The sequence below is a fragment of the Acipenser ruthenus genome, chromosome 32 (genome assembly GCF_902713425.1).
Source record: "Acipenser ruthenus chromosome 32, fAciRut3.2 maternal haplotype, whole genome shotgun sequence".
Taxonomy (NCBI): Eukaryota; Metazoa; Chordata; class Actinopteri; order Acipenseriformes; family Acipenseridae; genus Acipenser; species Acipenser ruthenus.
The window spans coordinates 12488858-12514539 of record NC_081220.1 but is presented as its reverse complement, the minus strand read 5'-3'; the positions used below and the strand labels follow the sequence as shown (position 1 = coordinate 12514539).

At 44.2% G+C, this 25682-nt stretch overlaps 1 protein-coding gene across 1 annotated transcript; it reads left to right on the top strand.

The window, feature by feature from the left end:
* Nucleotides 1–3973: 3973 nt before the first annotated feature.
* Nucleotides 3974–25331, top strand: LOC117395207 (DC-STAMP domain-containing protein 2). The gene is made up of 15 exons (XM_059006002.1): nt 3974–4358; nt 6212–6382; nt 6973–7074; nt 7653–7847; nt 9682–9747; nt 10328–10541; nt 12195–12352; nt 13211–13375; nt 14871–15038; nt 15683–15783; nt 18828–18958; nt 19730–19857; nt 20703–20796; nt 21727–21984; nt 24658–25331. The coding sequence occupies exons 1-15, from the start codon at nt 3974–3976 to the stop codon at nt 25142–25144; spliced, it is 2823 nt and encodes a 940-aa protein (XP_058861985.1). The 3' UTR covers nt 25145–25331.
* The last annotated feature ends 351 nt before the right edge of the window (nt 25332–25682 follow it).

The following is a 25682-nucleotide window of genomic DNA, read 5'->3' as shown; positions in this document are numbered from 1 at the left end:
GCACTGTCTGAGCAGTCTTTGTGTTTGTACACAGTGCTGTCTGAGTAGTCTTTGTGTTTGTACCGCACTGTCTGAGCAGTCTTTGTGTTTGTACACAGCACTGTCTGAGCAGTCTTTGTGTTTGTACACCACACTGTCTGAGCAGTCTTTGTGTTTGTACACCGCACTGTCTGAGCAGTCTTTGTGTTTGTACACAGCACTGTCTGAGCAGTCTTTGTTTTTGTACACCGCACTGTCTGAGCAGTCTTTGTGTTTGTACACAGCACTGTCTGAGCAGTCTTTGTGTTTGTACACCGCACTGTCTGAGCAGTCTTTGTGTTTGTACACCGCGCTGTCTGAGCAGTCTTTGTGTTTGTACACAGTGCTGTCTGAGCAGTCTTTGTGTTTGTACACAGCACTGTCTGAACAGTCTTTGTGTTTGTACACAGCACTGTCTGAGCAGTCTTTGTGTTTGTACACCGCGCTGTCTGAGCAGTCTTTGTGTTTGTACACAGCGCTGTCTGAGCAGTCTTTGTGTTTGTACACAGCACTGTCTGAGCAGTCTTTGTGTTTGTACACAGCACTGTCTGAGCAGTCTTTGTGTTTGTACACCGCACTGTCTGAGCAGTCTTTGTGTTTGTACCGCACTGTCTGAGCAGTCTTTGTGTTTGTACACAGCACTGTCTGAGCAGTCTTTGTGTTTGTACACCGCACTGTCTGAGCAGTCTTTGTGTTTGTACACAGCACTGTCTGAGCAGTCTTTGTGTTTGTATACCTCACTGAGCAGTCTTTGTGTTTGTACACCGCACTGTCTGAGCAGTCTTTGTGTTTGTATACCTCACTGAGCAGTCTTTGTGTTTGTACACAGCGCTGTCTGAGCAGTCTTTGTGTTTGTACACAGCACTGTCTGAGCAGTCTTTGTGTTTGTACACAGCACTGTCTGAGCAAGCTTCCTTTTAACTGACCGTATGTCTTCACTATTGAGTTTATTGCCTTCCATTTGACACAGATATAGACGCACAGATATAATGACTGTCTCCATCCGTTTATGAAATTGTGTTCACTTGCTCTCTACCTGCTAATCGGCTTTTGAAATTCCAAAACAGATCGTATGTTACTGTAGCCCGCGGTGATCGTCATATACATAGGGCCTATAGATAAACCGGGAATTCAAGAACCTGCAAATCTTGTGTGAGCCGCCTTCATTTCCCCCCAAACGCTACAATATGATAAAAACTATTTCTGAAGCGACTGCAAGTGCTAATTTGCCACTTACAGCAGAAGAAACATTGATGGACATTTCTTGTGACACTAAAGCTCAGATTTTGTTGTTGACAACCTCCTGCTAACTTTGGGATTTCTGTGCAACAAGAATACCCAGAGTTTTCAATCTGCCTTTTCTGTCGACCCACCTTTGTGAATCAGGTTTCTCTGCACTCACTTTACTAAAAAACAAGTACAGGGGGGCTCCCGAGTGGCGCATCCAGTAAAGGTGCTCCACGTGGAGTGCAGGATGCGCCCTATAGCCTGGAGATCGCAGGTCCGAATCCAGTCTATGTCATTGCCGACCATGACCTGGTGTTCCCAGGGGGCGGCGCCGCCGGGGTAGGGAGGACTTAGGTCGGCAGGGGGAATCCACGGTTCACCAGCAACCCCTGTGGCTGATAGGGCGCCTGCGGGTCTGCAGTGGAGCCATTCAGATCTGTGTTGTCCTCCGGCACTATAGGGCTTCGCTATGGATCCGCAGTGCGAAAAATGACGGCTGGCAGGAACACGTTTCGGAGGACAAGTGTTTCAGCCTCCGTTTCCCGTTTTAAAAATGTATTATTGTTTTATAGTGTTGGCTGTAAAACAAGCAATTACTATATTAGTGCTGTTGATATTGCCTTGTAATGCATTTACTTATCAATAATAACTGTTCTGCAGTAACACAGGGCAGTGGGTCGCACAGTCATTTTTTATTGGTAAAAGGGGGTCGCATGCAGTACCTTGAAGCTGCTATCCAGAGTGTTTGTTGCCTGGTTTCAAAAGTTCTCCTGACAGGACACGTTTATTTTCAAATGAGACTCGAGTTCATTAGGCTACAAATACAGTTTCTATAGATTTAAAAATAATTATCTTAATTAAAAAAAAAAAATAAGGTTGCTAAAATGTAAATAATCAGACCTATTTTTTTCTTTAGTTCTGTATTAATTTTTCTTTGAAAACATGCGGTTAGTTCTTAACTGGAGGAGGACTGAAAATCACGTCCCAACCTTCAACTGAATTCTGAGTCCTACCTGCAGGATTTGATATGTTTGATTTGTTTTATAATACTGTAATCAGAAACGCGCAGACGGTGTAGAACTCAGAACTATCTCAGATAGTTTAAAATAATACACCCCCCTCGTGCCGGGAACGCGCTGTTTAAAAATCGCATTTCACAGTAAAAATACAAATCTGTGGTGAAAACAAAAGAAGCTACTGTTTCTTTTCAAGGTCGTAGAATTGCAAGACGCAACAGAATCAGAAAAGGTAGGGAGTTTGAGAAAGAAAACATCAATAATATAGCTTAGTTTGTATGACAAATATTAAGTGTTTCTGAGTGAAAAACCCCGTTTGTACGGACGCTCAGTGGGCGGTCAAAATTCGTCTTTTATGGTTTTGAAAGAGATACGATATATCGGTAGGGGCCTAGCCTTCGGTCATGGATTATTTTAATTTTTAGGAAATTTAAAACCGTTTGTGTGAAATATATGGAGGAGCTGCCCTGCCATAACTTTATATTAAACAATAGATACATCGATAGGAAACGTACACGCGCAATTACAAAAGCAGTATGAAAGAGGGATACATCATTCGCATCGTTTACAGCTCTGTGTACATATTTACATTACTGAACCGACATCTGGTTACCAAACGGTGCATATGCATCTGCTTTGCATGTGATAGCATCTCTACGCACTCTACAGTTTTCTAGATGCTAAAACAGTTTGTTGCCGCAATTATGAATCGCCCTGTTATGTGCAAAGTGGTCAGTTTGGACACATTGATTCATTCATGCATGTTAAATGAAGAGAAAATATGTATAGTTGCTACATTTTTTTGCTTTTTAGTAAACTTTCCGTTAGAGATATTTTTGTATGGCTGGTATGAGTCTTTTTTAGGGTTACCAGATTTCCAGAGTGAAAAACTGGTACGTTTTTTTTTAAATGCAGTTCATTGACGCTGTAGCAATCAACAATACTTCAAAAGTTTAGCCTTTCGTACACACTACTGTGCAGGAAACTTGGACTTTTTTAAAAGTTATTTTTATTAATGTTTCCAATTATCTCCTAATTTTGGAATGTCCAATTATTATTCAACCTGGCTCACAGCTGCAACCCCCGAAGTCTCTCGGGAGAGATGAAGACGAGCACTTTGAAACGAGTGCTGTCAGCCGTCTGCTTTTTTTTCTGCAAGCCCGCCTTGCAGCCATATCCTTGAGCCAAGGACTCCCCAGCTGACCTTACCCCTACTCTGCCCGGGCAGCGCTTGACCAATTGTGCGCCGCCCCCTGGGGAGTCCTGTCTACGGTCTGCAGTGGCACAGCTTGGATTCGAACCGGCGATCTCCAAGCTGTAGGGCGCACCCTGCACTCCAGACTGAGTGCCAAAACCGCGTCTTTTGATTACTTTTTCATTATTATATTTCAATTCAAAACCATTGAAATGCAACACTTTGGTAGGCAAGATTCAATAAACTAGGAATGCGCAAATTAATTTGCAATTGTGATTGTAGTCCTATGACACTATTTGGCATAACACCGGGACAAAATGTTAAGACTGAAATCTGTGACAACTCCTGTTTTTCTGGGACTTAATCATTTTAGCCTACATGTTGCACTCAAACAGTAGGCCCACATCTGTATGTCTGACAAGGAGGGAAGCCTATTCACTAACACAGCAGGCTGTGCTATATTTGACAGGGTTTGTATCTTAATAACCCTTTCTCTCCCTCTACAAGGAGGACGGGGATGGGCGACAGTTTGAAGGATAAGCTGAGCCAGGAGGCTTGTATCAAGACGCTGTGGTGCTGCTGCCTGCAGTTCGATTCCTGCAAGAGCCCGTCCGATCTGGAGAGCGGAGCCGCCGCGGGAGCCCGGATAAAGCGTCGGAAACGCCAGCCCCAGATCCGCCGTCCCGCGCCGCTGAAGGAGGCTGTGCGCAGCCTGGGCGGCTTTTTCTTCGGGCTGGTGCTGTCGTCTTGCTACGCGGGGATGGTGCTCTTTGTCCACAGCTACGGCATGTGGTACAGCCTCCTTTCCACCGTCACCATCGCCGCCTTCTGCTCCTTCGGCATGGGCTTGTCCGTCCGTATCCGCTCCAACGTGTTCCTCATGCTGCCCATGATCTGCTCCAGTTAGTATCGCCGCTGAGTCCCTGGATTAGATTCACTCAGAACAGTCCGTTTAATAGCAGCCCCTTTACTAAAACGTGTTTACTGTTACATGAATCAAATTGCTGTGAACCTGTGCTGGAGTTTTAATATTCTTTACCAGACCTCTCTGTGCTTTACAATGCTTCCCTATGCTTTACCAGACCTCTCTGTGCTTTACAATGCTTCCCTATGCTTTACCATACCTCTCTGTGCTTTACAATGCTTCCCTATGCTTTACCAGACCTTTCTGTTCTTTACAATGCTTCCCTATGCTTTACCAGACCTCTCTGTGCTTTACAATGCTTCCCTATGCTTTACCAGACCTTTCTGTTCTTTACAATGCTTCCCTGTGCTTTACCAGACCTCTCTGTGCTTTACAATGCTTCCCTGTGCTTTACCACACCTCTCTGTGCTTTACAATGCTTCCCTATGCTTTACCAGACCTCTCTGTGCTTTACAATGCTTCCCTATGCTTTACCAGACCTCTCTGTGCTGTACAATGCTTCCCTATGCTTTACCACACCTCTCTGTGCTTTACAATGCTTCCCTATGCTTTACCACACCTCTCTGTGCTTTACAATGCTTCCCTATGCTTTACCAGACCTCTCTGTGCTTTACAATGCTTCCCTATGCTTTACCAGACCTCTCTGTGCTGTACAATGCTTCCCTATGCTTTACCACACCTCTCTGTGCTTTACAATGCTTCCCTATGCTTTACCAGACCTCTCTGTGCTTTACAATGCTTCCCTATGCTTTACCAGACCTCTCTGTGCTTTACAATGCTTCCCTATGCTTTACCACACCTCTCTGTGCTTTACAATGCTTCCCTATGCTTTACCAGACCTCTCTGTACTTTACCATGCTTCCCTATGCTTTACCAGACCTCTCTGTGCTTTACAATGCTTCCCTATGCTTCACCAGACCTCTCTGTGCTTTACAATGCTTCCCTATGCTTTACCAGACCTCTCTGTGCTTTACAATGCTTCCCTATGCTTTACCAGACCTCTCTGTGTTTTACAATGCTTCCCTATGCTTTACCAGACCTCTCTGTGCTTTACAATGCTTCCCTATGCTTTACCAGACCTCTCTGTGCTTTACAATGCTTCCCTATGCTTTACTATGCTTTCACTGTGCTTTATTACACTTTGCTGTGCTGTTACTGTGGGCAACTTTTATAAGGGTTAGTTTACCATGGTTTGTTTTTTAATATGCTTTACCATACCTCTGCTTTACAGTGATTCCCTATGCTTTCCCCTACCTCTCTGTGCTTTAGAATGCTTCCCTATGCTTTACCAGACCTCTCTGTGCTTTACAATGCTTCCCTATGCTTTACCATACCTCTATGTGCTTTACAATGCTTCCCTATGCTTTACCATACCTCTCTGTGCTTTACAGTGCTTCCCTATGCTTTACCAGACCTCTCTGTGCTTTACAATGCTTCCCTATGCTTTACCAGACCTCTCTGTGCTTTACAATGCTTCCCTATGCGTTACCAGACCTCTCTGTGCTTTACAATGCTTCCCTATGCTTTACCAGACCTCTCTGTGCTTTACAATGCTTCCCTATGCTTTACCAGACTTCTCTGTGCTTTACAATGCTTCCCTATGCTTTACCAGACCTCTCTGTGCTTTACAATGCTTCCCTATGCTTTACCATACCTCTCTGTGCTTTACAATGCTTCCCTATGCTTTACCACACCTCTCTGTGCTTTACAGTGCTTGGCCATGCTTTCCTGTGCTTTCAGAGTGCTTTATCCCACTCTGCTGTGGTTTGTAACCTCTAGCGCTGTCCCTTATTGCCGCGTGGCTGTCTTGTTGATCTGTCTCCCTGGCAGAGGAAGGGAAGAACTTCCTGCTCTTCATGGCCTTCACGCTGGCGATCCAGGGCCCCATGATGAACATCCTGGATAACTTCGAGCGGGCGGCCGAGGCTGTGTCCTGTGGAGTGGAGCTGGCCCTCAATCAGACCAAGGAGCTGGTGGAGAAAGTCACAACCCCCCTGGCCCGTGAGTCCAATCACTCCCATTCAGGGAAAACTATAAAAAATGAAACTTAAGTTTGGGATTATTTCAAATTAAGTTTGGGCTTCTGTTCATACTGGTGTGGATTGCATCAGAGCTGTGCTGTATGGGCTCCGTCCTTCTGTTCATACTGGTGTGGATTGCATCAGAGCTGTGCTGTATGGGCTCCATGCTTCTGTTCATACTGGTGTGGATTGCATCAGAGCTGTGCTGTATGGGCTCCGTCCTTCTGTTCATACTGGTGTGGATTGCATCAGAGCTGTGCTGTATGGGCTCCATGCTTCTGTTCATACTGGTGTGGATTGCATCAGAGCTGTGCTGTATGGGCTCCGTGCTTCTGTTCATACTGGTGTGGATTGCATCAGAGCTGTGCTGTATGGGCTCCGTGCTTCTGTTCATACTGGTGTGGATTGCATCAGAGCTGTGCTGTATGGGCTCCGTCCTTCTGTTCATACTGGTGTGGATTGCATCAGAGCTGTGCTGTATGGGCTCCGTCCTTCTGTTCATACTGGTGTGGATTGCATCAGAGCTGTGCAGTATGGCTCCATGCTTCTGTTCTTTTTGTTTTGTTCCAGCTGTCCTGAATAAGATCAAGAACATATCTAAGAACGCTAAAGTCGTGGCAGACAAGGTCCGGAGGTTTCTTAAGAGTCTGATGTCATCGGTGAAGCATGTTGGTGAGGGGTCTGCTAAACTCAAAGCAAACACACAACGCACAGAGCTCCTGTAATGAACTGCATATTCCATTATTAACACATTTAAAGTGATTGTAGTTAACAAAATCATTCCAGAAATCTGACCTGTCCTGCACTTGCATATGTTATATAGGTCTCAAAACACATTCACAATTGAAACAGAATAGCTGGTACTACACTTGGCTAAAGAAAACAGTTTGCAAGCCAAGCTTTCAGTTACTGTTGCACTTCCTTGGTCACCTTGAGGGTGAAGTTGTCCCCACCCTTTCACTGGCTTCTTTACTGTCATCAACCAACCAGCTGCTTATTGACTGACATGCTTTCAGCCAATAACATGACCACTGCTTAGGTGGACTGACCCAGGAAGTGCATCAGATATCCTGAGAATGAAGCTTAGAAAACGAGAGCTGTGTTTAACCACTACTGACATGCTGACACTGCAAAACCGTGCAATACGAGAAGCGCTGTGCATGCAGCCCCAGAACGATATTACTGTGCACTGCAAGCATCTGAGGAAGAGATTGGGTTTACTGATCCACTCGGTGTTTGTTTCCCTGCAGCTCGTATCTTAAGGAATGTCTTGCACTTCCTCGTGAATATCGGCGAGATCTGCAACGACCAGCTGGGCTCCCCGTACAGGAAGTGCATCAAGATATTCGATGACGCCCGCGCTGACTGCTTGGACGTCATGTCCTTCTTCGGATTCCTCTGCTACATCGTAGACATCTTCAAACCGCTGTGTGGACTGGCCTACAGTAAGAGCATCGCTCATCTCTCAATGCACACCACGGGGGTCTCAACCCACTCCATTGCCATTTCAAACAGCGTGGATATGTGCAGATACTCCGAATTCCCAAGCAATTCCCTTTAACTTGTTTTTTAAATGAAACCGAAACAAACCTGTTGAATGTGCGTTCATTTCACGACAAGAAAAGCTGCCTTCACCCCATTCGCCCTCCTCTATACAATTGAGTACCAATCGATGACAATGAACTACCTAGCTGAGTAATTAAAAAAGGAATCCCTCTCCAGTGTCTAGCACAAAACACACACGTTCCTCTTAGTGGCACCATTGAGAAATACTTTATCAGATGGGGGTCCGCATTACCCAGTGATAGAAGTAGGGTTTCTGTTTTTCTGTTTTTGTTCATTTCATTTTTTGGTGCTTATTTTTAGTTGAGTTATATGTAAATTGTTTTTTTCAGGGCTTTTGCTTTTTATATACTGTATGAAATTATTATTATTATTATTATTATTATTATTATTATTATTATTATTATGATTATTATTATTATTATTATTATCATTATTATTATTATTTATTTCTTAGCAGACACCCTTATCCAGGGCGACTTACAATTGTTACAAGATATCATATTATTTTGTACATACAATTACCCATTTATACAGTTGTGTTTTTACTGGAGCAATCTAGGTAAAGTACCTTGCTCAAGGGTACAGCAGCAATGTCCCCCACCTGGGAACCAACCCATGACCCTCTGGTCAAGAGCCCAGAGCCATAACCACTAATCCACACTGCTGAAATCATTGTTTTTAGTTACTTCATTTTTTTCTGTCACAATATGTAAATAACTCAGCAGCACTTGCACAGTTGTACCTTCTTTCCTTTGCTGTCTTCCACAATTGTGGTCACAAGCATATTCTTCTGGGGTTTTTGTGTGTTTAGGCATCTTTTTACATTTCACCACAATTTGCAATTATGTTTTAAATTCCATTAGCGTGTAAATATAGTAATATAGCTTTAAATCTTGTGCTTGTAATCTCACGTGGTACAATCCTCCAATAGAAATGTAGGAGTTTGCTGTCACTCGGTAGTTTGGGGCGGGTTTAAAGTATTCAGAACGAATCAATGTGAGATACAAGTCAGGAAGGAGGGATATTACCCAGCAGCACTGAGAAAGTCTTTTTTTGTTTTATTTATTTGTTTCACAGGGAAAGGGGTCAAGTCAACGTGAATTGAGTTTATTATATATAACTGATTTCAGATTTTTTTATCAAGGGTGTTGTATCGTTTTTTATTGGTTAAAAACGAAAATCAGAAGCCCTAGATATAAGTACTGTATAGGAATCAAAACTAATTTCTGCTTTGAAGACACTGAAAAAGGCCTGTAGTCAAAGCATCTGTCATTGAAACCTTCTTTAGATTCTCTTTGTATAATGTTCTGCCTCGTTCATCACATCGTGGTGACTTTGTTTAAAGCATGCTGGTGGCCTTAATAGAAACTTGTCTATCTTGAAGTACACCAGCGTGTAACCATTAACCTGTCCCCCTGCAATACTGTTCTGCTAGTAAGATTTAGCACATTTGTTCTGTGTGGTATTACTAATGTAGTTCTTACATCCACTAGGGGGCAGAGTGTTGCAGGAGGACAGGTTAATGGTGACACTCTGGTGTGCCAGCAGATTAGACATGGTTCTGAGAGCTCTATTGAGGCCACGGGTGTGGAGACTGAAACTGATATACAGAAGAATATTAGTTAAGATCATTTCGATATCACACACACTTCAAGTTGTCATTAGCAGACAGCTCTTGTGTAAGACTATCCTTCTTGTTTCCTTTGCCTGCAGTCATCCAGCTGTTCTGTATCATTCCTACCTACATCATGGGACGAATCAGGGAGAAGACTTCGAACCGTGAGTAGGAGGGAAAGGGGATCACCCCTCAGATATTACCAGAGACGGCATCCAGCTGCATTGTTAAAGGGATGCTTCAGGGCAGGGTCACCCCTCAGATATTACCAGAGACGGCATCCAGCTGCATTGTTAAAGGGATGTTTCTTATCGGAGCTTAGCAAAGAAAACAATCTCTTTTAAACAGCCTTCACTGTAACTTTTCAACTCTGCCAGCCTCCCCACTCTCTCTGTCTATATATACAGAGTGAGACAAGCAGAGCTGAAACGTCACTCAGTCGTATTTGAATGGAGTGAGGAAGGCTGTTCAGTCCTGGCACATAGGATTCTCCAGGCAAGAATGCACCTCACTAAGCTCACCTGTGGAATTTATTTGTGGAATAAATAAGATGCATCATGAAAATCTGTGGCATACGGTATTTCTGTCTGAGAGACGATAAACTCACCAACAGCTTGTCTGTTACAGTGCCCCATTACAGTATGTCATGTTTCTTCATCTCGATTTGCATTATGAAGTAGAGCTCAGATGGTAAAGTGATCCTGGTACCGTTGTGAACGCCTCTGTGCTGTTTCCTCTGCTCAGCCGTGATGGCAGCCTTCGAGAAGATGAAGGATGAGTTTGAGTTCAACATCTCCAGCAGCTCCCACTTCTCCATGCACTTCAACAAGAGCAAGTCCATCTTCCAGGTGGCCGCGGACATCATGGAGGAGGTGTCTGTGGAGCTGGACAAGTTCCAGGAGTTCATCGGTATCTTCGGCTACGCCACGCTCTTCCTCATGTTCTACATGTACCTGCAGTGAGTCAGTGCTGAACACATGTTACACTGCGCCTGGGTCACTGCACACAGGAGCACAATCAGCCTCATCTGCATCCCAGCATCTCTGGGGTCTCACATCTTCTATTTGAAAGAGGCACACATCATGTTAAACATGGATTTGATTTTTAACGGTATTCTTTCCATAGCATTTGTCATCAATAAAACGTGCACTCTTGAAAGATCGCATTACACAAGTGAGTTGCTTCTGGGAGTCCTTGTAGGAAAAAGAATTCAGAATGGTTTTAAAACTTTTTCTGAGCACATTGTTTTATATTTCTCCAGAAAAAAGAAACAGCATTCTCAGTGTTGGCTGTTTATTTTCTTTAAAAGAACTCCCAGAAGCGAGACGCAGTGGCTCAAGTACCGATCACTGCTTCTCCTGTGACCGATGTGTTTTCAGTGTTAATTCCTTCATGCGACTTTAGGAAGTTGACTGGAAGTGTAGCATTGGAGCATAATGTGTGTATTTTCATAAAATCTGAGACCTATGAAACTACAGTAAAACATGCCAAGAGTGACCACTCATGGGCGTAAGCAAAAGTGTCTGCTTGTAAGAGCAGCAGTGTGGAGTAGTGGTTAGGGCTCTGGACTCTTGACCAGAGGGTTGTGGGTTCAATCCCAGGTGGGGGACACTGCTGCTGTACCCATGAGCAAGGTACTTTACCTAGATTGCTCCAGTAAAAACCCAACTGTATAAATGGGTAATTATATGTACAAAATAATGTGGTATCTTATAATAATTTTAAATCGCCCTGGATAAGGGCGTCTGCTAAGAAATAAATAATAATAACAAGAGGTGGTCTCTCTTCAAAGGTCAGCTGTAAAATGGGCACTTTTACGATGTGAAGAAAAGGCTACTATTTTTACTGATGTTTTAATCGTGCTCTTCAAAAGGCATCCCACTACATTATCTTGTTGTTTTTCTTTCTCTAAAGTCTACAGTCCCTTGACTCGTAGTCGGTAAGGATTTCTGTCTTCCGTCGTAACAGGTTTTAGATTTGTGTTTTTCCGACTCCACACTTGAATAGGTGCAGTTTTGAAAGAAACACAAAAGCCAAGCTTTTTGACTGTCTTGCACTTCCTGGGTCATTTCACCTGGAGGGTGAAATTGTCCCCACCCCTTCACTGGCTTCTTTCCTGTCAGTAACCAATCAGCTGCTTCCCCTATTGACTGACAGGCTTCAGCAGGTAACATGACCCAGCTGGGGTGAAATGACCCAGGGAGTGTAAAGAGATAACCCAAGAATAAGGCATGGAAACTGAGAGCTTCGTTGAACCTGCAGCCGGACCAGATGAGAATACATGTGTGATATAATATCACATTAAAACTGCACATTAGAGTGGAAATGGCTGAGGTTTATGGAATCATTAGGTTAGTTACAATTACTTAATTACTGTCTGTGTGTGTCTGTATGTCTGTGTCTGTCTGTGTGTGTCTGTGTGTGTGCCTGTATGTCTGTGTGTGTTTGTGGGTGTCTGTGTGTTTGTGTGTGCCTGTATGTCTGTCTCTGTGTGTGTTTGTGTGTGTCTGTGTGTGTGCCTGTATGTCTGTGTGTTTGTGTGTGCCTGTATGTCTGTCTGTGTGTGTGTGTGTGTGTGTGTGCCTGTATGTCTGTGTGTGTCTGTGTGCAGGGCTGTGCTGTACAGGAAGAAGTACCTGTTCCAGGATGACTATGACAATAACTATATCACCAATGAGTTTGTGGAGATGGACATCATGAGAGCGCAGCATGACAAGAGCACCGTGCTCCCACTGAGCCAGGACGAAGCTCTGAAATACGTGCGGCCCTGTAAGCAAGGGGGAGGGGACAGGGGGCAGGATATGTTAATCATTTAAGCTTCCCTATGATTTTCTGTGCTTTCACTGTGTTTCATTACACTCTGCTGTGCTTTTACTATGGGGAACCTTTAGAAGGGTGTATGGGAAGAGGGGATAAGGGAGTGTGCAGAGAGAGGAGAGTTGGGAATGGAGAATGAAGAGAGGGTTGGAGGGAGGGAGGAGAGGGTAGGGGGAGGAAGGCGAGTGGGGAGAGGAGAAAGGTGGTTGTACAGAGAGGGAGAGTGGGGAGGATTTAAGAAGAGGGGAGAGAAGGTAGGGGTTAGAAGGAACAAAATGAAGGAATCTTGTGTAATTAACTTTGTTTTCTATGCCTGTGTGTGTCTCTCTCTGTATCTGTATGTGTGTGTGTGTATCTCTGTGTTTTTCTGTGTGTGTATGTGTACATCTGTGTGTGTGTTATGGGGGTCTCTCTCTATGTATGTCTGTCTGTCTGGGTGTGTGTCTCTCTCTCTGTATCTGTGTGTGTGTATCTCTGTGTTTGTCTGTGTGTGTGTGGTGCTGGGGGTCTCTCTCTGTATCTCTGTGTGTGTCTCTGTGTGTGAGTATTTGTGTGTGTGTGTTGGGTCACTCTCTTTCTCTCTGTGCATCTGTGTGTGTGGGGGTCCCTCCCTCTCCCTGTGTATCTGTGTGTGTGTGTATCTTTGTGTGCGGGGTCACGCTGTTTCTCTGTGTGTGTTTGTCTGTGTGTGTGTGTGTGGGGGGGGGGTCACTCTCTCTTTCTCTCTCTCTCTCCCTCCCTCTGTGTGTGTGTGTGTGTGGATAACTCACTCTCTCTCTCTCTCTCTCTCTGTGTATCTGTGTGTGTCAGGTTCTCTGTACATGACAGGCAGGGAGAGGCGCACCTACATCTGGAACATCACCAATGTGTTTCGTCACATGCTGATCTGCTCTCTGGTGGTGGTGATCGATTACATCATCTTCTGGATCTTCGACATGGTGCGCTACTACCTGCAGGGGGAGATAATAGCCCGCGGTAAGCCTGTCCTCTCCAGCAGGGGGCGCTGCTCCTTCTTTTACTGTCCTTATTTAAGAATATAATACTCTTCATATACATTATATGCACAGTATCTAATACGTATTACGTATTAATGTTGTTTGCTATGACATGTGTTACTGCACATCTGAGACTATAAAACAGGCAAGGATTATGGAATTATTTTGCTGTGTGGACTCTATTGGGCAGCAGTGTGGAGTAGTGGTTAGGGCTCTGGACTCTTGACCGGAGGGTCGTGGGTTCAATCCCAGGTGGGGGACACTGCTGCTGTACCCTTGAGCAAGGTACTTTACCTAGATTGCTCCAGTAAAAACCCAATTGTATAAATGGGTAATTGTATGTAAAATAATGTGATATCTGTATAATGTGATATCTTGTAACAATTGTAAGTCGCCCTGGATAAGGGTGTCTGCTAAGAAATAAATAATAATATTGGCTTGCTCCTTTTCAACATTTATTTTTCAGGGTTACACAAAATAGCACAATAAATCACTCTGTTAGATCTCTGAGGTCTTCATTGGAACACCATGAAACCAGTTTATTATACATCAGACTTCACCACTGTCAGATTCTACCTACTTCTTTTATTGCTCAGAGCACACTCTTAAACTCAGGAGAGGCGTTCAAGGAGGACAGAGAGATGTTTTGGACTCCTGTAGTGGATTGTTCATGCACTGGGCTTGCAACGCATCCAGACAACTTTTAAATAAGAAAATCACACAGACTCTAATTTGATTAGAAGTTTGAACGAATCAGAGCAGTATTTGTACTCCTTCGGTTTATTAAATGCTTAATAATGGATCGAGTGGTTGCAGGCCACTTTGGATCCCTGCTAATAGGCAAGCTGGGCGTTTCCAGTGCCTTTACAGGTTTAACAGCATTAATACTTCAATACATCAATACAGGTATGGTTATCATATGCTTAGCCTTCAGGCTAGCCATGCAAAAAGCTAAAACGCCCACCGCTAAATCCTAAAACATACAATATATCACTCTCCAATATATCACTCTCCAATATATCACTCTCCAATATATCACTCTCCAATATATCACTCTCCTATACCTTATAGCAATGCATCAATATAAATGAGATATACACTCAAATGGTTCTTACCTTCCACTATATCGAAGTGTAATTGTAGGATATAACGTCAAAATAAGCGCTGTCTTCATAGGCAGAAACTTCTGAATACGACCAAACAGCAAGCAGCTTTTTCAGAGATCCTCAGAGCATGGATCACATCAGTTTATAGTACCAAGTCGAGTGATACAGCATACAAGTGAATACAATACAAGTATATATATATATACATAAGCCTAATTGATTCATTACAGTATTTGTAAAAGCAGAGTGATTCATTACATTACTTTACGAGCCTGACAAAGCAGTGCTGAAAAGGAGCTTGGTATCTACAAGCACGCAGGGTGACACGATGCTGGGATTGCAGTCCTCTTCCTGTCTTGTTGTTTGCAGCCCCTGTTCAGATTGCAATTGATATTAACGGGTCTGGATATGCAGCCGATATCTACAAAGACATTGTAGCGTCCTTCGACGTCCTGCAGCAAGCGAACATCAGCGTCTTGAGCAAGAAGTGCCAGATGAACCCAGCCGAGCCAGACTACATGGGCTACCTCATCATAGGTACTGTTACTGCATTCACTGCACCTCATAGACTCAGGACAGAGTGATACACTCCAGACTACATGGGCTACCTCATCATAGGTACTGTTACTGTATTCACTGCACCTCATATACTCAGGACAAAGTGATACACTGCACACTACATGGGCTACCTCATCATAGGTACTGTTACTGCATTCACTGCACCTCATAGACTCAGGACAGAGTGATACACTCCAGACTACATGGGCTACCTCATCATGCACCGGCAGTCGTGTCTGGTAAACGTCAAGCTCAGTTATAAAATACTGGAACCGCTGCAAGACTTTAAGTAGCCTGCCGGCAGCACATTTTCTTCAGCTGAGCATGCTGTCCAGCGGGGTCTGTCACTGAGCTGCTCAGGAGGAGTGGAGCTGAGCATGCTGTCCAGCGGGGTCTGTCACTGAGCTGCTCAGGAGGAGTGGAGCTGAGCATGCTGTCCAGCAGGGTCTGTCACTGAGCTGCACGTTACTGATTATTTCTAAAATGAAGTAGGTTGCCTAATGTGGATAAGAGCGAGACCAGGCTATGCTTTTTCCAGGGGGCTGTACACCCTGTTGATGGGAGTCTCTGTTCTTTCCAGGAGGGTTGTACGCCATGTTGATGGGAGTCTCTGTTCTTTCCAGGGGGGCTGTACGGAATGTCTTTTTTCATTGTCGTCGCTGGGAATTATGTGACCCGACTGCGGAGGTTCGTGTGTGCCAGTTATTACCCATCGAGAGAGCGGGTAAGCACCGCCAGAGGCACGCCACCTTCAACAGCTACAACAACTTCAGTGTCTTGGAGTAGATTGGAGTACCCCCTCTTTTGTTATAATTAGTGGAACAATCCAGGAAAATAAAGTTTGATCAGAATTGGGCAAGCAGTTCTCTAGCAATTTGCGAAACTGACTCCACAATTTTTCCATATATCTGGGGAACCGCTTATCCAATTGTCATGAAACTTGCTGTTAACATTCTTTAGATTATTGAACGTATCAGATTCTGCATATATAGGGTGTGTCTGTCTGTCTGTATTTCTGTCCATCTGTAAGTTAAATCACTTATCATGTTGTAATTAAACATTTTCATTTTTTACTCTATACTATTATGTACAGCTGACATGTCATAGTCATCAACTTTCTCATCACCCTGCTCTGATTTTGCATTCACAGCCATGGTGAGGGGGGGGTGGATGTTAGTGACTTACTTCCTAACCCTGATGCAGTTTTGTATTCACAGTGGTGGTGATGGGGGGTGGATGTTAGTGACTTACTTCCTAACCCTGGTGCAGTTTTGTATTCACAGTGGTGGTGAGGGGGCGTTGATGTTAGTGACTTGCTTCCTAACCCTGGTGCAGTTTTGTATTCACAGTGGTGGTGAGGGGGCATGGATGTTAGTGACTTGCTTCCTAACCCTGGTGCAGTTTTGTATTCACAGTGGTGGTGATGGGGGGTGGATGTTAGTGACTTACTTCCTAACCCTGGTGCAGTTTTGTATTCACAGTGGTGGTGATGGGGAGTGGATGTTAGTGACTTGCTTCCTAACCCTGGTGCAGTTTTGTATTCACAGTGGTGGTGATGGGGGGTGGATGATAGTGACTTGCTTCCTAACCCTGGTGCAGTTTTGTATTCACAGTGGTGGTGATGGGGAGTGGATGTTAGTGACTTACTTCCTAACCCTGGTGCAGTTTTGTATTCACAGCCATGGTGATGGGGGGTGGATGTTAGTGACTTGCTTCCTAACCCTGGTGCAGTTTTGTATTCACAGTGGTGGTGAGGGGGAGTGGATGTTAGTGACTTGCTTCCTAACCCTGGTGCAGTTTTGTATTCACAGTGGTGGTGAGGGGGCATGGATGTTAGTGACTTGCTTCCTAACCCTGGTGCAGTTTTGTATTCACAGTGGTGGTGAGGGGGAGTGGATGTTAGTGACTTGCTTCCTAACCCTGATGCAGTTTTGTATTCACAGTGGTGGTGATGGGGGGTGGATGATAGTGACTTACTTCCTAACCCTGGTGCAGTTTTGTATTCACAGCCATGGTGAGGGGGAGTGGATGTTAGTGACTTTCTTCCTAACCCTGGTGCAGTTTTGTATTCACAGTGGTGGTGATGGGGAGTGGATGTTAGTGACTTGCTTCCTAACCCTGGTGCAGTTTTGTATTCACAGTGGTGGTGATGGGGGGTGGATGTTAGTGACTTGCTTCCTAACCCTGGTGCAGTTTTGTATTCACAGTGGTGGTGATGGGGGGTTAATGTTAGTGACTTGCTTCCTAACCCTGGTGCAGTTTTGTATTCACAGTGGTGGTGATGGGGGGTGGATGTTAGTGACTTGCTTCCTAACCCTGGTGCAGTTTTGTATTCACAGTGGTGGTGATGGGGGGTTAATGTTAGTGACTTGCTTCCTAACCCTGGTGCAGTTTTGTATTCACAGCCATGGTGATGGGGAGTGGATGTTAGTGACTTGCTTCCTAACCCTGGTGCAGTTTTGTATTCACAGCCATGGTGATGGGGGGTGGATGTTAGTGACTTGCTTCCTAACCCTGATGCAGTTTTGTATTCACAGTGGTGGTGATGGGGAGTGGATGTTAGTGACTTGCTTCCTAACCCTGATGCAGTTTTGTATTCACAGTGGTGGTGATGGGGGGTGGATGATAGTGACTTACTTCCTAACCCTGGTGCAGTTTTGTATTCACAGTGGTGGTGATGGGGGGTGGATGTTAGTGACTTGCTTCCTAACCCTGGTGCAGTTTTGTATTCACAGCCATGGTGATGGGGAGTGGATGTTAGTGACTTGCTTCCTAACCCTGGTGCAGTTTTGTATTCACAGTGGTGGTGAGGGGGCGTTGATGTTAGTGTCTTGCTCCTAACCCTGGTGCAGTTTTGTATTCACAGTGGTGGTGATGGGGGGTTAATGTTAGTGACTTGCTTCCTAACCCTGGTGCAGTTTTGTATTCACAGTGGTGGTGATGGGGCGTTGATGTTAGTGACTTGCTTCCTAACCCTGGTGCAGTTTTGTATTCACAGTGGTGGTGATGGGGGGTGGATGTTAGTGACTTGCTTCCTAACCCTGATGCAGTTTTGTATTCACAGCCAAGGCGATGGGGAGTGGATGTTAGTGACTTGCTTCCTAACCCTGATGCAGTTTTGTATTCACAGCCATGGTGATGGGGAGTGGATGTTAGTGACTTGCTTCCTAACCCTGGTGCAGTTTTGTATTCACAGTGGTGGTGAGGGGGAGTGGATGTTAGTGACTTGCTTCCTAACCCTGGTTCAGTTTTGTATTCACAGTGGTGGTGATGGGGGGTGGATGTTAGTGACTTGCTTCCTAACCCTGATGCAGTTTTGTATTCACAGTGGTGGTGAGGGGGAGTGGATGTTAGTGACTTGCTTCCTAACCCTGATGCAGTTTTGTATTCACAGTGGTGGTGATGGGGGGTGGATGTTAGTGACTTGCTTCCTAACCCTGATGCAGTTTTGTATTCACAGTGGTGGTGAGGGGGCGTTGATGTTAGTGACTTGCTTCCTAACCCTGGTGCAGTTTTGTATTCACAGTGGTGGTGAGGGGGCATGGATGTTAGTGACTTGCTTCCTAACCCTGGTGCAGTTTTGTATTCACAGTGGTGGTGAGGGGGCGTGGATGTTAGTGACTTGCTTCCTAACCCTGGTGCAGTTTTGTATTCACAGTGGTGGTGATGGGGAGTGGATGTTAGTGACTTGCTTCCTAACCCTGGTTCAGTTTTGTATTCACAGCGGCAGTGAGGAATGTGCCTGACAGCCCTCTGTATCTCCTCTAGGAGCGGATCTGCTTCCTGTACAATCAGATCCTGTCCAAGCGCACCTCTCTCGTAACAGCTCTGATGCAAACGATCAAGAAGAACACGGCGGACGAGGGGCACACCAGCATGCTCATGGTTCTGGGGGCAAAGTAAGAGAGCTGCACTGATACAGAGCCGGGCTAATGATCCCTATAGAGGAGTTCAAACCGAAGCTTCAAATACACATGAAACGGGATCCTTGTGTATAGACAAAGCTTGGGCTGTATGCTTTGCACGGTAAAACATGGCTTATTTAACAGAGTTCAGTCTAAAAATCAGTATTTCAAGACTCGATTAAACATAATATTTATTAAAGCAGAAAAAGTGTTTTCACAATCAAAATCGATCATTTTCTCTAGCCTTATTGTGCCACAGATGTTCCTACATATTGAAATGTAAAACCGTGAAAACCTGAAAACCGTGAATGCTAAATTGTAGAATATTTAGTTTTTTTATGTCCCACTTTATAGACATTTTATTTTCACCATCAGTGAATTATGAAACAAAATAAAAACATGAATAAATGTAAAATTAACAGACACGTGAAATGTCCCCTTCTTGTACTGGAAAGAGTGTGTGTGTGTGTTTAGTCAAGGGCAATATGATACTGTGAGTGTGTGTGTGTTTAGTCTAGGGCAGTATGATACTGTGTGTGTGTGTGTGTGTGTTTAGTCTAGGGCAGTATGATACGGTGTGTGTGTGTGTGTGTGTGTTTAGTCTAGGGCAGTATGATACGGTGTGTGTTTAGTCTAGGGCAGTATGATACTGTGTGTGTGTGTGTGTGTGTGTTTAGTCTAGGGCAGTATGATACAGTGTGAGTGTGTGTGTGTTTAGTCTAGGGCAGTATGATACAGTGTGAGTGTGTGTGTGTTTCTTTGCAGGTTCCCGGGGTGTGGCAGGCTGGTTCAGTTCATGGGAGTGTATCAGAGTTACTGCATGGCTTGTGGGAAGGTTGCAGAGGGCAAGTACACGTCTGTGTTCGTGACCTGCATCACTCCAGGATGCAAAGGTATTGCGCTACAGATCAGAACTGGTTCCATATATCATACACACAATATCATATAGGGTGCTATGTGATACAAGCTGACCTCCACTCCACAAGAGGTCTTAGCCACAAGTGGGGTTCCTGGCCGCTCTGACCTTGAGAGGGTGGAAATCAGTGTGTATCTTCCACAGCACCCTATATTGTAGATTGTTATAGTGTTACATACAAATAATTAAACAGCTAATCTCATGTTCATCTGATACAAACTTTCTGATACAAAGACATTTCAGATGGCTGAATCACATCACTGTCAGGCTCTATTGTATATTATAAACAATATCCTTCCCTTGGTCTGATGTTCAGTCATTGAATGCGTCTTACTCCAGTACTGTGTTTTCTTTATTTTGGTAAGCAGTTCTAATAGTCTTCTATAGATCTAGAAGAGACAGCGCCATCTAGTGATCGGCCACTTTGGATCAAGTTTCCTTTAGTTTTTCTGGTAATAAACTAGATGGCGATGGTGCTTACTAATACAAAGACACTTTGGCTGATCTAGCCTACATTGCATATGTCTGTGGCAAAAAAACTAGACCTGAAGGGCAGCTACTAAACACAGGTGAATGTACCACAGCAAAGACCACTAACCCTATTCGAATCATTTCAATAAGAGCAACACAATTACTGCAGTTCTCTACATACTATTGTGATGCCATTGGGTGTGGTATGAGGGCAGACTGTGCTGTCAATGGGAGCCTTTGTGACGTTTGTGTATCAGAACTGTACCTTGTTGTGTTATCACAGTGAAAGTGAATGTCTTCTCCAGTGTCCCAGCCTGCCCTGACTGTGTATCTGTGTGCCCCCCTGCCCAGGTCTGTACTGCACCCAGTGCTTTAAGAAGCTCAACAACGTCTGCACCATCTGCATGAGCCCTTTGACCTTTGAGGATGACAACGAGGAAGAGCTGTGAGTTACCCTGTTATAGGAACACTGTAGCATAACCTCATTGAGTGCTAGTGCCCAGTAAAGAAGAAGATGCAGCCTTGAAGTTGGCCGCAGCAGAGTGTCTAAGGGACTAAGGGAAAGGTTGTCTGAATGGACAGAAACACACACTCCTGGGTTTCAGAACTACTAATTATTGAAATGATCAGGAGCCAGGAGTTTGCTATTAAATCATTTTCCACCCTTATAGCTGCATGAACAACTCCTAACAGTAATCCTAGACTCACAGGTGAGACTTTGTGATGCGATTGAAGTGTAATGAGTTCAGAAGCTTTAGCAGTGTCCGGATCACTGGCACTTGGTCATATATACCTGTGACAGGGTAGTAGTGATGACGTTCCCAGACCAGAAAGCTCACAGAGAAACACTCAGACAGGTACTACGGGTGAAAAGCGCTCTTGTGCGCCGTTTTTTATTGCAAAGAAAAATAAATAAAAAGGTTGTACAAAAACACTGCTCACAGAGCAAAAATAAATGTTCAAACTAAGACAAAATCATGAACACAAACCGACACCAAACAAATACCGTGCTTCCTGCACACGAAGCAATTGCTTTCTTTCAGTTTCGTTTTTATTTTCATTTCTCAGTGACCATCTCCAGATTAGCAATAAATGAATCGATTATCTGGAGATGGTCACCTTCTGCACAGGCTACCGACCATGCATTTGCACGAGCTGTCTGGCAGAGCTTCTAAACAAAAAATACATTATTTACAATACATTTACAAGCAGGGCTTTGTCCTGCCCCCTCTAATTATGTGCAAGGCTTGTCTTCCCTGCCACAATACATAAACCAAGGCAGTTCTGTAACCCAGGACTCGTGTCTCTTTCTAGCATGCCAATAAAGCATTCTATTTGATAAAGTATCTAACAAGGGTTATTCCAATGCGTGCAGGGACTCGAGTGACGAGGAGAAGGTGAAGCTGTGGATATCAGCTATGAAGGCGATGAAGAACATGGAGCTGGAGAAGAAGAGAGAGCTGAGGAAGCTGCTGAAGAGGCGGATCAAGGAGGCTCTGCGGAAGAAGGTGGACAAGGGAGGGCAGAGCCTGCCCAAGGAGCTGCGCAAGAGAACAGCCACCACGCAGGGTGAGGAGAGGAGCGAGAGCGACACCAGCAGCAACATCAGCAGCCAGAGCAGTGACTCCAACAGGTACAGCTGAAATATATTGCCAGCTATTTAAACAATTTCAATCACACTGTAAGTCAACTGGCCAGTACACTTCTCAACACTTAAGAGCGTTTGCCAGGAGAAATGTCTTCTAAGGATCGCAGTGTATCCAGATCACACTCCCTCCTGCTACAATGCTGGTTTTCTGTTCCCACAACATGCCACTCATTCCAATCAGCAGCATTGTTGCAGGACGGAGCATGAACTGGATACACTGCGATGGGCAGAAGAAAAAATCTCTTTCTCCTTGCAAGCGTTCAAGAGTGAAAGCTGAAAAAAGTAATTCCCTCTTTTATTTACCTATGATGTGTGAATAATAAGGAAAATCTAAACTTTGGGGAATTGCTGCGATACGGACAACACAGGATGCAGCAACATTGCACTAAAATGTTTTATTTACACAAATCCATATATCGGTCGTAAAGTCACGGCTTGTCTTGCTGTTAATCATGATCACATGCTTGAGTGGACAAAAAAATGGAAACACCAATGTAAAGTCACTTAATAGGGCGTTCGGCCACTATGCTATCCCGCTCTGTGGAGTTCTCGGCGGACCGTTTTTGATGAAACTGGCTGCTCGCGCCCCAGGTTGAAATTTGCAGTCAATTCATCTGCAGTTGCTCTCCTGTTTTGCCTTGCACTTCGAATTAATGCACTGATATCACGATCCTGGAGTATGCGCTTCCGCCCACTGTTGCCCTTTGCTGATGATGTCTTTCCCTCGGAGTTCCATGGCGACATCACCTTAGACACCGTTGCTCGTGAAACATCAGCAAGTTGAGCTGTCTTGGTCACTGAAGCTCCTGCCAAACGCGCCCCAACAATCACACCTCTTTCAAAGTCACTGAGGTCTCCTCTTGCAGCCATGCTAGCCATAATTATAGGAAACCAGGCCTGTCCAGCATTTTTATACATGACCCTAAGCATGCTGGGATGTTAACGCATGAGCCACACCTGTGTGGAAGCCCTTGCTTTCAATATACTTGGTGTCCCTCATTTACCCAAGTGTTTCCATTTTTTTGTCCACTACCTGTATCTGACTGAAAATGACTAAATACCGATCTGTAGCTTCTGTAAAGAAAAAACAATCTTTACAAATCTGTAAACACTGAGAATAAGGGGCACTGCTGACGTCATATCTGCATCATGAAGCCAGTCTATAAAACTCATTCCAGTATGAAACGTGGGCTGCAGCCGGTCCCTATAACCCAATGTGAGTGCTGCAGGGGGCTGGTTCATGGTTATACTGGTGTGCCAGCTGAACCGAGAAGCATGCTTGAGAGCTATGAATCTAAACAACGAGAGTCCTAAAGGGTTGTCATCGAGAAAGCACACTAAATCACCACTCAAGTGCTGTTAGGCTAGTGTGCTGGTTTAGAAGAGCAGATGGCATAGGGTGTGTGTAGTAAAGTATTCTCATTGAAGAAGGCAGCAGCCAGAATGCATTGTACAGCACCTTACTGAAGCCTGAATGTAGCTGACTGCTGCACAGTTAAGGTTACCACCTGTCCGGTTTTGACCCACACAGTCCGGGAATTGGCATCTGTGTCCGGGTGGCAGGAATTAACAAGCCCGGACGCCCTAATGTCCGGTTTTAAGTGAAACGCATAAGAAACACCAACCTTCCTTTTAATATTTTCTTTGACAGACATTAGTTGCTTAAACAGTGTTCACTACCTTATTAGAAATGTTCTGTTTAGTACTGATCTAGTACTAAAAATATATATAATTTTTGTTTCAAAATACAGCCCTAATATGAATTATATACAGTATTTCTCTCTTTGTATATAAACGTTTAACATCTTTCGTAAAGCAATGTATCGGACATATTTGGTATAGAGAAGTATCAAAATTTTGTATGGGGATAAAAAAAAACAACTTTGTTCTACAAAGCGTCAGTAACTGGAATCTGTAGATTTTTTAGTTCCTGTAAAATCATCTTCAGCTAAACGGTTAAGCTAAGAGACTGTGCTAAGGACTCTGCTGTGCCAAAATGAGCACAGTATTAACAATATGTAAGGTATGTGCATAATTTCTGTTCAGTTTTCAAGTAGCCTAATATTACAGGTAGATGAATATAAATATATGTTATATGATGGTTCTGTGATATTTTATGTAAGGATTGGGAATCACCAACCCACTTAAGTGTACAGTAAGCAAACTGCATTCATCTTCATGTGCGTGTAATTTTAGGCTACTGATAACTGAACAGAAATCGTTACCAAGTTTGATTGCAAGTCTGATTGCTAGAAATATCAAGAGCACAATACTGTATATACTGCATGATTATTGATTTGTACGGAGATCTGGTGTTATTGTGTTACTGGATTGCATAATACTGCAGTTTTGATAGACCAAGGCTGACTGAGAAATATGTCTGGGTTTAGTCTGTGGAAAAGGTGGCAACCCTATGGACAGTGCAGAAAATAGGGGCACTTTTTTACACAGAGAATTGTGAGGGTCTGGAACCAACTCCCCAGTAATGTTGTGGAAGCTGACACCCTGGGATCCTTCAAGAAGCTGCTTGATGAGATTCTGGGATCAATAAGCTACTAACAACCAAATGAGCAAGATGGGCCGAATGGGGCCTCCTCTCGTTTGTAACCTTTCTTATGTTCTTATGTTCTTATGTAACCCTGCTGCTTCTCTCTCCAGTGACCTGGACTTCAATTACCAGGAGAAGTCGGAGTCGGAGCACACTCCGTCCAGCGAAGACGACCCCGAGGCCTTCCTGGAGAAGCGCAAGCAGAGAGTGCAGATGAGCCGGCGAGAGCTGAGCGACTCCTCTGAGGACAGCAGCGACAGCCAAGCCGAGGAGAGAGGCAGGAAAACGAAGGGCAGCGAAAACGCCCCGGAGGAGCCTGTCAGAGAGGAGCCCCCAGCTACACCGGAGGAAACACCACCCGGGGATGACTTCCTGGCCTCCTTGAACAGGGCAAAGACAGGCCTTCAAGAAACAGCGCCCTCTGCTGCCCCAGACGAACCGGAAGATGACCTCATGGCAGCCCTTATGAAAGCAAGAACCACCATGGAGGAGAAACCAACAGCAACAGTGCCCCCACCTGTCCAGGAGGCCACTGTGCCGCCAGCTCAGGAGGACTTTGCAGCTGCCATTCAGAGGGCCAGAGCAGCTATGAAGTAATTGAAATGAAACTGCATTGAAAAGGCTCCATGCACGTGACAAATTTGATTAAAAACCCTATTAGTAATAAAAACACATGCAATATAACTTTTGATTATCCTAGAGATGTATTTAGCCTTACAATTTTTCTTTATTTATTGAAACATTTATAAAACCTAATAAACATAACAATTTTTGTTTTGCATTATTGAGACTGCATTTAAGTAATTGTAGCCAACAAAATAATTCCATAGATGTTTTTCTAATATATAACACCATCTCTGTTTAATTATTCCAGCCTTGGTCTAAAATATATTTCCTTCTTAACAGTAAAAACATGCTTTTCAGTGTGTTCTTAATAAGCTTGTTTCTTCTCATTTATAAGTGTGTTTAACAAACTTGGCTTCTCTCTAGCTAAAAAAAATCCCTGTCTTCAGCAGTCCTTGACAACTTATAGATAAGGATTCGAGGGGCCCTACTCTCCAGCTGGAGTTACTTTAATTAATAAGAAACTCGACTGGAAGCATATTCCTAAATCCATTGCATGAAGTTATACTTT